The 12,015-nt window shown below is 40.8% G+C and overlaps 2 protein-coding genes across 2 annotated transcripts in view; both read right to left on the bottom strand.

The window, feature by feature from the left end:
* Positions 1-573: 573 nt before the first annotated feature.
* Positions 574-9,376, bottom strand: plk3 (polo-like kinase 3 (Drosophila)). The gene is made up of 15 exons (XM_035671321.1): positions 9,003-9,376; positions 7,902-8,009; positions 7,665-7,781; positions 7,372-7,501; positions 7,181-7,268; positions 6,651-6,746; positions 6,247-6,445; positions 5,988-6,114; positions 5,639-5,754; positions 4,214-4,334; positions 4,029-4,112; positions 3,429-3,591; positions 3,045-3,174; positions 2,727-2,837; positions 574-2,609 (listed from the first exon to the last, which is right to left on the bottom strand). The coding sequence occupies exons 1-15, from the start codon at positions 9,216-9,218 to the stop codon at positions 2,412-2,414; spliced, it is 2,004 nt and encodes a 667-aa protein (XP_035527214.1). The 5' UTR covers positions 9,219-9,376; the 3' UTR covers positions 574-2,411.
* A 1,363-nt stretch (positions 9,377-10,739) lies between these two features.
* The window catches only part of cacybp (calcyclin binding protein), a 3,760-nt gene continuing 2,484 nt past the window's right edge, over positions 10,740-12,015 (bottom strand). Inside the window, exon 6 of the mRNA XM_035671411.1 lies at positions 10,740-11,734. Coding sequence (XP_035527304.1) covers positions 11,572-11,734 — 163 coding nt within the window. The 3' untranslated portion in view covers positions 10,740-11,571. The remainder of the gene's footprint in view (positions 11,735-12,015) is intronic.

The raw sequence follows: 12,015 nt of genomic DNA, 5'->3' as shown, positions 1-12,015 counted from the left end.
AGCCCAGGATCTGTATAGAGGACAACACAAACCAGCTACATTGTGCAGTGTGGTGTAATTTTATGCTTGTCATCCCATGTCTAGCTAGGATATACTGCCCCATAGAATGTGATTTAATTGCTGCATTGTCTTAATAAAAAAAAAAACAAAAAAAAAAAAAACAGGCCAAAGAGTCCACATTGAAACCTGAATCAAGGCATGTGAGTCAGCCCCATGCTAAACAATAACGGCATGTCCAGTTACAGTACTTGATTTGGCATTCCAACACTACCCTTGTGAGTTGGTGACGTCATTTTCTTCAGAACTTTCTTGTAAGTTGAATAGATCTAGTATCTGTTTTTAGAAACAGAATAAGGTCATCTGCATAGTGCCCAGCCCTATAATTTTCAACGTGGCTGTAAAGCTTTATAGTCACTACCAGACTTCTTACATTTCAGTTTTAGCTTGTTACAAGAGAGAAAACTATGCACTTATTATATACACCTAACGAGGTAGCAAGATACAGTATATGCGGCAATAAATCAGGTATAGGTATTGGGAAAAGCACAGCAAAAATGCAACAGTTCGAGTAAATCAAGTTCATTTTCAATAAACTTTATTTTTATCCTATTTCCCTCCCAAATATGTTACATACAAAAAGTGATTGGAATTGAACATCTTTGTGTCAAGACCGTAACATTTACACAATAAATAAAAAACATGTATAAATAAAAAATAAATAAACAGGACATTATGTGCCAAAAAATAAAGACTCTTCTGAATTGGCAGATGGCTTTCACAATGTTGGTTTTTGAAAACACATGTACGTAATACTTGCATTCCAGGTCACAGTTTTTAGGGTACAACTCTGGGTCGAGAAAGCAATGTAAACCGATAAGGATTACAGTACAGTACAGTACAGTACAACAGAGCACAATGTTTTCTTTTTTCCTTAGTAGATATTACTGGGATATATACTTGTGATACCAGTTGTTCTAAAAGCTTATACCAGGTAGTGAGTGTAGTGCTATTGGACTTACTTTTAAACTTGGCTTAAAGTACAAGAGTAAATCCCACTGTAAAACCCATCTCAAATCCTTGTTTGTATCCAGCTTGACATTCACAAAGGGTTGTTATTGCACTATACAGACATCCCTCAGAAAGGCACTTTTATCCCCCCTCCCCACCCTCATTTTCCAACCAACAGTTGTTTACCAGCACATGTGTGGCGCACACACACTCACCTATTGTATGTGAATTTAAAAAACTGAATAATTTTAAAAACCAACAAAGAAAATGCCGTTTGGTATCTAGTTAAAAACAAATAAAATATTACAAGTGGTAGTAAAATGTTTTGCGTTCCAGATAAATTCACAAAAGAAAAGTGCAAAATTGTGTTGCTCCCATAGCCCCTATAGTATGCCGTGTACCATTTCAGTGAAATTTGATTCTAACAACTAACAACTAACAGGAAAAAAATAAAAATAAAACAAAAGACAAAAGTGATGTTGGAGGAGAAGCAGCAATGACTTCTCCAAACATTACCATCACCATCATCAAATAAGGCCAGGAATGTTATTTGTGCATGTGAGGTCAAGATCGTAGTGTGATCCTATAGCTGGCTCATTTTTTTCTTTTAAATAAGAAAAAAATAAAAAAAATAAAATAAATGAATGTGTGCACCATAGTCTAAAGAGGCCAGAAACCAACCGAGGGTAGGAGGGTCTCTCTCGTCAAACTACAGTTCTCAAAGCATCTCTGCTGTAACATCACAGTTCCAGTGCAAGTCAACGCCATAAATTACCTTGCTGCTAAAATACTTTCGGAAAAAACTGAGCCTAGAAGCCTTCCAGCTACAAGATTATTCCTGTTCCGTTGCAAGCAAATAAGACAATTTTAGTGTTTCGATACCTTTGAGAAACCATGCCTGGGTTATTGGCTATCAGGGAAGCTGAAAGCTGCAGGGTTGGTTGGCGGCTTTGAAAGATCCAGCCAAGAAGCAGTGGTTTTGAGTGAGTGAGGGAAGGTGAATTGGGAGTTTGGGTGTTCATTTAGGCATCTGCCTTTGAGGGATCCATCATTTCAGGCCAGGTAGGAGTCTTAGGTATCAATACCTTCCAGGTGGATACCTTTGAGGCATAAGCTGGACAGGCACAAACCCTTGGGGCAGATGCTGCATTGGGCAACTTCCTGACTGCTTGATGTTTGTCAAGGTCAATCAATCTGATAATCAAATGCCAAAGCACCAGTCCAAAGAATATTTGCTCAACTTCTGAGTCTTCCATTGGTCAACTGAACAGGTGTCAGCTCCTTGCAGCACTGCCTCGAGAAATTATATCAGCCAGTCGGGCTGCCAAAGAAGGTGTTAACCAGTCAGACTGCCTCTAAGGCATCTGCCAATCAGGCAGCCTGGGAGGCACGGAGATGTGCCCTCAGGCATCAGCATGGTGTTGGAGCAGCTGGACCACATATCGCAGCCGGTGTCTTAGCTCGGAGGTGCAGCCCATCTCAATCAGCATGCTGAGGAGGTAAGTGTATGAGACGCGTTCCCGGCTGATGTAGGTAAGTAGGTACGAGTCATCAGCTGACTTGCACAGGATGATCTTTGTGTGGTCTGTGTAGAAGTTAACCTGGAAAGGGTTAAAACAGAGCATAAGGTAAGCGTTACGAAGCTGGGTAAACCACATCTACCTTTGTTTACACTTTAAAAATCTCTCTAAATATAGAATTTATTAGCCTTTTCTAACCTGTAGAGTGCCATTGTTGAAGAGCATGACCAGAGCATGGTCAGTCTTCACCCACTGAAGCAGCAGAGGAGGAGGACCTGAGACTTGCTCCTCACAGTGCAGATCTCCACCCTGAAGAGGACAGAACATATTTTGTTTAAATCCCAGGATGTCACATTAAATAATTGTCCAATTGCACTTTAAAAATCTACAAAAGTTTGGTAAAGGGTTTGTCTTCTCTCAGCATATACCTTAAATCATTACAGAATTCAGTGCATACAGTTATTTGGGGTTTGACTAATCAAAATAATGGCTGCAAATTAACCACTTTGCTCATACCTCCATAAGGTTCTGCTCCATGTAATTTGCCATGAGCTCCACAATTTGTTTCTGGCTGCGAAGCTGCTCAGGTAGAGAGTTGGTAGCAAAAGTGAAGTGTTTGTTGTTGGTCAAGCAGTAGTGGACTGTCCTGTTTAGAGAGAAAGAAAACCTTTTAAAAAACCCCACATAATTTAAAGTGTTCTGATTTGTTTCAAAAGTTGTCTTCAAATTTAATTTTAATGAATGACCAAAAATGTTAATAGCTTGGCTATGTGGAAACTAGTTAAGTATAACGCATTGAATCAGTTCAGTTACTTGGCTTAGTCTAGTCAAAGTAATCAAGAAGTTCTAAGCTGTTTACATGACAGCTTAAGTAAATACTGTAGCTCTTAAGATACTTACTTGCGTTGGTTACAAAGACTGAGATGTGTTCCCTCATTGAAAAGCACACCAATGCTTTGGTTTGAGAGCTGGTAGCCAAAACCATATTTGTTTGAGTAGTCAACCCACTTAGTCACCCACAGGAAGGACTGTGGCCTGGACAAACAGGGTGGGTTCCTAGTGGCTGGAGAGATAAAAATAATCAAGTTTAGGATTATGGAACAATATCAAGCACAGAAAGTAACTGTATTCAAGATTGGTGGCATTTTTGTAAAACGCTGACTTAAATAAATACAATGTTAAGAAAGCTGTAAGATGTAAGGTGCTCTAGGCTACATGAGTCAGCAGATATTCAGAGGATGTAAAGGCAAAGAAACGTTCTGGTTGATTAAACTTGAATGATTCTGCAAAAACAGAATGTAAGCTGGTTCATGTTGGGGGGAGCTGCATTTTTTTGGCATGCCGTTTTGGTGCTCTGTAATCTCAGATGCAAAGATTTAAATATGTAACTCAGCATTTTCATTACCATGAGGTTAAACATGGCGATCTGACATGCCAATTAATATTATGCTGTAGTCCAAAAGTGCTCTTGTGGTCTTAATAGCTCAGTCTAATGCCTACCTGCAGGCATGGTAGCCAGGCAGCCGTTGAGAACTTTCAATGCCGATTCAGCAAGAGCTGCAGGGCTCAGGACGTCTTCACAGGCTGGAGAGAAAACCAGAAGTTCGTTAGATCACCATAAAAGACAAAAAGGAATTAAAAATGCACTGAATATATCTACTCAGATCAAAAGTATTGGGCCTTACGTTCAGTGCTGCTGGCCATTGTGCCCTTGAAGGAGCGCGAGATTGACTTCCTGGATTCCTCCTCAGCAGGAGTCTGTTCCAGAGGCACGGAGCTGACCAGCTGACTGGTGGGAGAGGGCACCTGAACAACAAAAGATATGATTTAACACATCGAAAGAGTAAGAGCACAAGATGAAGTGAGAAGAAACAAAACACGACATGCCAAAAAAGGTAACCACAGAATTAAGAAGAACTGCATGAGAACTGCATGAGACATTCTGCAACTGCTCTATTAATGTTTGCTTAGCTTGCTTAGCATTCATGGGTCTAAAATAACACAGCCTCTATTGTTTTTTGTGCACCTTATTGCCACTGCACTGGGGTGAAATTACTTTTAGTACTACAGTTTCCTTGCCAGCATACTGCAGGTGTGATATGCAGTTTCTAATGTCATGTGACCACAAAGCAGTTTCTGAACATAATGTTTTTCTACAAACATGCATGCAAAAAAAGGGTTCCTCTGTGAGCTACCTTGTGTAGTCAGAAAACGAAACAAAAACAATCCAGCTGATGTTTCTTGACTACAACCTGGTTTCTCAGCACAAGCTCATTATGAAGCTGACAAAGAAATATTCACACCAAAGCGCAAACAACGCAGTTCCTATTGGGCTCTATAAATAGCAGCTAGACCAGTCTGATTAGGGATTGGCCAACTGAACTTCCTGCTGTTGTGGCATTTAGTCACTCACAGCTGAAGCTTGCTAAAATGAATACACTAGTCTGTAGTAGGATTAAAATTACGTAGTAGAGAAAAAAGGACAATGGGTTTTGCCTGTTATGCAGTAACATTTCCTCTATACTAGAAAAACTGGCCTCAATAAGTCTAATGTACTTCTGTTCCTCACTAAATATTAACAGCTACCACCAACAAACTGTGCAACATCTCTCATCTAAATTTCGCTTATCTGTTGACAAGCTGAAGGACAGGGACAATACAGAATCTTACACTGCAATCTCAGTGAAACAAAGCTAAATAACCAGAAAACGCATTTCTAAAAATCACTTTAAGAAGGACGATTCATTCGTATAATTAAAAACATGGCAGCCCCATAATCAGTCAGTCTAAGAATGTCTTTAAAGCTGGCATCTGCAATCCTATTCTGAGAACTCTCGTCGCATAATTAAACTGACATTTCAGTCGCCATATTTCCACTGAAGTGCCATTTTCTAAATGTTTTCTTGTTTAAATATGCTGCAAAGGTGTTAATCTTACTTCAAAACATGCCTAACAGATGTCATCTGCCATGAAATTATTAACTTCTGTGCTACTCGTCGGACTTTTATTACCTTCTTCATAGCTGGAATTACCCCATTTTGTTTCAAGTAAACAAAGCCCAAATTTTTTCCCCCCTTGCAAAAGTAGGACATGCACACAGAGATATTTACCTCATTGGGTCCCACTGTCTTGTAGCTGATCTGCCGATTGATGGAACATTTAACGATGCCTGACACCAGCTTGGAAATGTCTTTGTCATCTTTTTCCTCACATGGAATTTTCTCCACTGCAATATCAAGATTTGTGTATTTTAGTTACAATGTGTTTAACCACATGAGTGTTTATATACATACAGTAGCTCTTGGAAATGAAGGAAGGAAAAACTGAATACATTTTTAAACATCAGTTCTCATGAGACAAAACCAGATTAACAAGATGACAGGTGTTACATAATTACATTTGGGAAGAGAAATATCTAACAGATCTTCTACTAGATCTAGTCACTTGACTGCTGCTTACCTTTTGCTTTCTTTTTGCCAAAGAGGCTCTTGGCCATTTTAGTGAAGAATTTCTTAGCAGGGCTGGGGGGGTGGAGCTCTGGTACCATCGCACAGCTGCTGGGGGGAAGCTTATCAGGGGTGAAACCCTAGAGGAAGAAAAAAAAAGGCAGACAGGGAACAGACAAGACGATCTTTAGCTAATGGCAAAAGTATGCATAAATGGACAACGGTATCAAATCCCATCATTATTTCTTGAAATTGACGTGACTTTTGCGTACTTTGGTGAAGAACTCATGGTTGAGGATTTGATCCAGTGAGAGTCTGTCACTGGGGTTTTTCTGCAGGATGCCTGAGATGAGTTTCTGTGCTGCAGGAGAGAGCGTGGATGGCAAGTTGTACCGAACTTCTTTTATACACTTGTAGGTCTCCTTCAGGTCTAGAGTCTCAAAAGGAGGGTTGCCGCACATCAGCGTGTACCTGAATGGGATAAACCAAAACCATTGATCAACAAATTATGATTTAGATTTAAACAAACAATCTCAGAGGTTGTCCTTTTTTAAAAAAATAAATAAAATAACATAAAATGAAGCTTAAATGAAGCCAAAACATGTACTGCACAAATGTTATTTTACACAACTGAACCACATTAAATAACTTTAAGTTGAAATTAGCCAAAACTCACATGACACATCCGAGGGACCAGACGTCAGACTCTGTGCCATGGCCCTGTCTGTTGAGCACCTCAGGGGCCAAGTAGTTCGGAGTCCCACAGATTGTTCTGGGAACAACAAGTACATGACAGATTAAATACTGAAGATTACTTTGTTCTGTGGTGGATGGTGTCAAACAGGTACTGAAACTGAATGTTGCATTCAACTGCCACTTGGAAACTGGTTTAGTTAGGTACTTACTGAGGGAAAGCAGTGGGAGGAAGTATGTGTGCTTAGTAGCTGACGTAATGGTTTTAAGTGATTGTGCATTATGGAAGCCCTGGAAAAAAGGTCCAAGACTCTTAATGTTCAGGTTTTAGGGAGTTATGTTTATGTATAGAAGCAATGTTTTTTTTTATTTTAAAGTTAAATAAGTTTATATAAAGACAATTGTTTGTTGAAATAATTTGAATGTTCCGATATCAGTCTCTTCAGTCTGAGAGATTGTGTCTACCTCAATTTAAAAAAAAAAAAATGCATAGTAGTATTTAAAAATTCTAACTTTTTCCTCTGCTCGACTGTCTCCAGCTTGGCAGCGAGGCCGAAGTCTCCCAGTCGCAGCTCCATGTTCTCGTTGACAAAGAAGTTGCCTGAAAGAGAACATTTGTCCAGTCAGCATTCCACAGATAACATGTGCCTGTCCAAAGTCACAGCAGATTCCTGGGATGCTTTGCGTGCATGTGCGCCACATACCTAGTTTGAGATCTCTGTGCAGGATCCCTCTGCTGTGGAGGTACTTGAGGCCGGATATGATCTGTTTGAGGTAATAACGCACTTCTGGCTCTGTGAGCGTGTGTCTTGCCTTCCAAATGTGTGCCAGGGACTGCAGAGAGAGCAATGAGTGAACCGTCAACCCTGCATCAGTCAGTGGACTGAATATAATGGGTATGGTCTATTATTTCACTGGAGCAATACAAGGCAAAATGTATATGTGCAAGCAAAGCCCATCCAAGCTGTGCAGACTGTTAAGCTTTATGAAGTCTCACCTTCCGACTGCAGAGCTCGAGGAATATGTAGATGTTTTCTTGGTCTTCAAAATGATGAGAGAATTTCACCACATGCTTGTGCGACAGGGTTTTGTGGAGCTCAATCTCATTCGTTATCTGTTAAAAAAAAATAATTAAAATTGACAGTCCATCAAATTTGTGTGCATATTTCCAACCCTAAAAACACAACACCTCTCTGCCAGACATACTGAAATATAAACAAGCATGATGGTGTACCTTGTCCCTCTGGTGCGGTTTGGACACCCTGCTCTGCGGAATCACCTTCACAGCATACATTTTGTTGTTGGAGAGGTCTGTCATCTCGTAACATCGAGCAAAGCCGCCCTTGGGGGGAGACAGACAGGATGATCAGTTAACAAAAGCAGCAGGTTGAAAACCTGCAATGGCCATAAATAATCTGCCTCAACGTCTTCGAACCGAGAATCAAAATAGCTGTACAGCAAACAAAATGGTTTGACAATTTAGCCAATTGTGAAAGGCTGGTGTGGCCAAGGAAATAACAAATCATGGATCAAACATTACAGGGTTAACTCTATTCTGATGAATCATTTTGTGATCAAGATGATCAATTGACCAGCATCTTTTGTTGCCTTGGATGCTCTCATGATTCTCAAACCGACAAGCAACCCCAAATATCATGTTCACTGCTGCGTATTCATGCACATTTCTTGATGCAATCAAGACTTTAAAAAGGCTGGAGGACATGAGGGATGAGGCAGACCGAGCTGCTGCATTCATTAACCATGAAACTGACGGAGACGTTTCCAGCTCTGCGGCAGGCAGCAGAGGAGAAAAAAATAAAAAAAATAAATAAAGGTTTGGCTGGCTGCCCGACGCAGCGTATCGTTGACGAGCAACATGTTGATACAGTCACTCCATTCATACATCGCACATACTGTGTGAAAATCATTACAGCGGGGGACATGGGAGGGGAGCGGAACCGTGGTAGAGTCAGAGGCAGATGGATTTGTGGCTGTCTGAGTGAGATGACAATAAAATGCGAGGATTCATACAAACAATTACTCGGCTTTATAAAAAAGGTGATGCCAATCATGTGTGCGCACAGGAGCCGGGCACACCTTGCGCCTGATTCATTCAGCAGTGACGCGTACAGCGGTGAGAGATTGGCCACCACGAGGTCATTTCCTATTCCCGCATTACTAACACACCTGGAAAACAGCCAGTCATTTAATTTTAATCATCCACAGCTTCAGTATCACCCTAAACCAGCGACTCTTTAACACAGATTCTGATAAACACCTCAGAGATCCCTGTGGTGAAGCGAGAGGAGCACATGTAACATTTAAATCGTCCTACCTTTCCCAAAAGCTTTCCTTTACTGTAGGTCCTTCCCGTCTTGGAGTCTGTCACCACCTGGGCCAGCTCTGGTTTGGTTTGTTCGGGTTTATTCCTGCTGGTTTTCACCGGGGCAGAGGACTGTTGGGGTCCACGCTCAGGAACAGGCTTAAATAATTCCGCATTCATGGTGTGGCACGAAATACGCTGCGCCGCGGTGAAACAACCGGTATCCATGTAGCGCAGCGGTGTGAACAATCAGTTCGTGTGTGTGTATATATATATATATATATATATATGTGTGTGTATAGATCCCTTTCGCCTTTTTTTGTCAGTAGTTTGTCTGGTACGTGCCGATGCGTCCACCTCGTCCAACTGTATCCATCTGATCGAGGTCTGTGACTCGCTGAGGTTTATATAGCGTCACTGAACAGGGGGCGGATGGGAGGTGGCGCACTGGTGGAGAAAGTCCAGACGATTTGCTCAGACACTGTCCCAATCAAAAACTGATCTGGAATGTAAGAAAAAAAAACATGAATGAAAAATCTCATGAAAAATAATCGATGTGTGTCACGTTGATGTGGCTCATGTGCTACTGTGAGGCCAATGACACGCTGTAACCCGGGCAGGCAGACAGACAGGCAGACAGACAGACAGGCAGGCGGTGAGGGGGGGTTTCCAACGTGTTGCATGTTTCAATCTACAGACTACATCCCTGAGTCTTTATTCTGATGCGAATTTTAAAAGCAGATCCTCCTTTAGTTAATCTCTCCTGGGCTCTTATCTTTGGCACTTTCTTAAAAAGGGAGATTGTGTTAATTGTGTGTGTGTGTGTGTGTGTGAATGTCTAACCGAGCGTGGACTTATTTATAACTTTTCTCAGTGAGAAATGCGTTGCAGTGGTTCTTCCCCAGGAGCTCTGATGATTTACAGTTCACCACATTCACTCACGCGTCTCTGGGAGGTTACTATGTAAACACATAAACACGGATCAACGTATCACCTGGACAGATCTAATGTGGAAACATATTCCGAGCAGCCATATTTCCGTGGAAATATTACAACGGTTCATATAATATGACCCCGATCTGTTTGTCCAAATGAATAAGGACTCATAAATTATTTTGGACCTCCAGATAATAAAAATGAATGAGCCTGATAATTGATTTTAGCAAAACTGCTGACGAAGAATTGAGTTTGTTATTCTGCCAAACCCTTCGTGAATCCTACAAAATAAAAGCTCACATTTCTACAGTAAAATCGTGGCTTAGATTTCCCCCGTGTGTGTGTGTGTGTGAGCGCGCGTGTTATGATCCCCAGAGTAACCCATGCGAAATACTGATCGCTGCTGCCACCTGGTGGACAAAACGTGCAGCTCGACAGTTCATGCCCTGTAAATAACATAAAACTTTGAATTCAGTCTGAGATGTGCTGTGACTGTCTCTAGGACCGGGACAGGCCATGAACCATTACACGCTGTACTGCATTACCCACAATAATCTAGGTGATCTGGTGAAGGATTATATGGATGCACAAAACCCTGTCGCACATGGATTTTGGAGTTTCAAAAATAGATTATAATTAAGCTTAAATAGTCAGTCCCTTGAAAAAAAAATAAACTTCTTTGAGCAGGCAGCTCTCTGTGATCGCATATCGAAATCATGACTAGCCAAATCTAATAAATGGTTGGTTAAAACATTGAATAAAATCTGTTCCGATCTCAAAACCAGAAGACAAACAAAGAAGAGGCAAAGAAGAGTCGGTTCAAAATGTATATTTGTGAGCACTTCATGAACAACCTGAGGGTGGGCAACAATACGTATAAGGTGAACACATGAGCCAGAGTAAAATAATCAAAACATGAACAGTGCAACTGTAAATAGAAATTATAGTAGAAAAAGAGTCAAATTAAGGAATTACAAAGAATGTGTTCTAGAGTATTATACTATGCAACAGGAATGGGTAAAATACAGACCCATGCAGTGATGCAAATTATTAAATGATGCATGGGTAGAACTGTCTTTGCAGCTGTCATCTGAACTATTTATGGAATAACAACAAATAAAAGGCTGATATAAAGACTTAAAAAGAAGTCAGAAGAGCCCTCTGGTTGTGTCTTTTAAAGGAACATGAGCATGACTGGCAAAAGTACACACGGAAACATCTTAAATATCAGCTCAGTTTAGCTGCACAGGAACAATATCAAGATGAGACTTTACAGACCCTGGTCAAATTTAAACTATGTAGCACTGACAGAGATTTAGCTCAAGAAAAATAATTGCATTGTGGTACTTTAACCCATTCAATCTGGCTTTACCAAAAATAAAGTGATGAAACTGTGTGATTTCTTGCTGTGTTAAGGTTGCCATCTGCTGGACAGTGGCCATATGTTCGTATGGGCATTTGCTGTGGGATTTATTGAGAGGTTTGTGCATTATGTCCCATGACTATCAGAACACCAGGGCTGCATACTAATTTCTAGAGTTTGTGGAAATATGATTTTATATATTGGACTTTAGGTTCAACCCCTAACATTTAATATTCAAGTCATGTCAGCTTGGTCCTGCTGTGGAAAAGCAGTGAGAGCAGTTCAGAGGTCCATCATGCCCTCTCCTCGTATTTTCTTCTCTTGGGACTCCGACCAGGCTTTGTTGATGGTTCTCTTCATCTCGTCATCTCCCTCTGAGTAAATTTTCTTCAGCATGGTCATCAGGCCGTCACTGGGGTCTGCATTGTCATCTACATTGGGTTTACTGTTGAGGGACGGTAAGATAACATTTTGTTTATCAGAATAGTGGGATACCCAGGCTGCATTATATACAGTGTACTAGTACAGAGATATGGTACTGCACTTTAATAAGCAGGCTGCTGCATGTTTGAGACAGCTGTTTGGAGTCATTTATGGGGTGCTGTTTGTAAAGCGGCTCACGCTGAAAATAACAGCAACGTTTTGTCACATTTAGCTTCGAACAATGTTTAAAAAACTGGTATGGATTTTTGAGGGGACACTTTTTTGCACATTTACAACAATATT

Source organism: Morone saxatilis, unplaced genomic scaffold, assembly GCF_004916995.1.
Source record: "Morone saxatilis isolate NCDOM2014 unplaced genomic scaffold, NCSU_SB_2.0 Contig23, whole genome shotgun sequence".
NCBI lineage: Eukaryota > Metazoa > Chordata > Actinopteri > Moronidae > Morone > Morone saxatilis.
The sequence above is the reverse complement of the archived record's forward strand: the minus strand, read 5'-3'. Positions and strand labels throughout refer to the sequence as shown.

Coding starts and splice junctions, on each gene's coding strand:
- plk3 (XM_035671321.1), bottom strand. CDS start 9,218: ATGGATACCGGTTGTTTCACCGCGGCGCAGCGTATTTCGTGCCACACC. Junction 6,446..6,650: donor TGGTCCCTCGGATGTGTCAT/GTGAGTTTTGGC, acceptor TATCCCATTCAG/GTACACGCTGATGTGCGGCA. Junction 6,115..6,246: donor ACCATGAGTTCTTCACCAAA/GTACGCAAAAGT, acceptor TTCTTCCTCTAG/GGTTTCACCCCTGATAAGCT.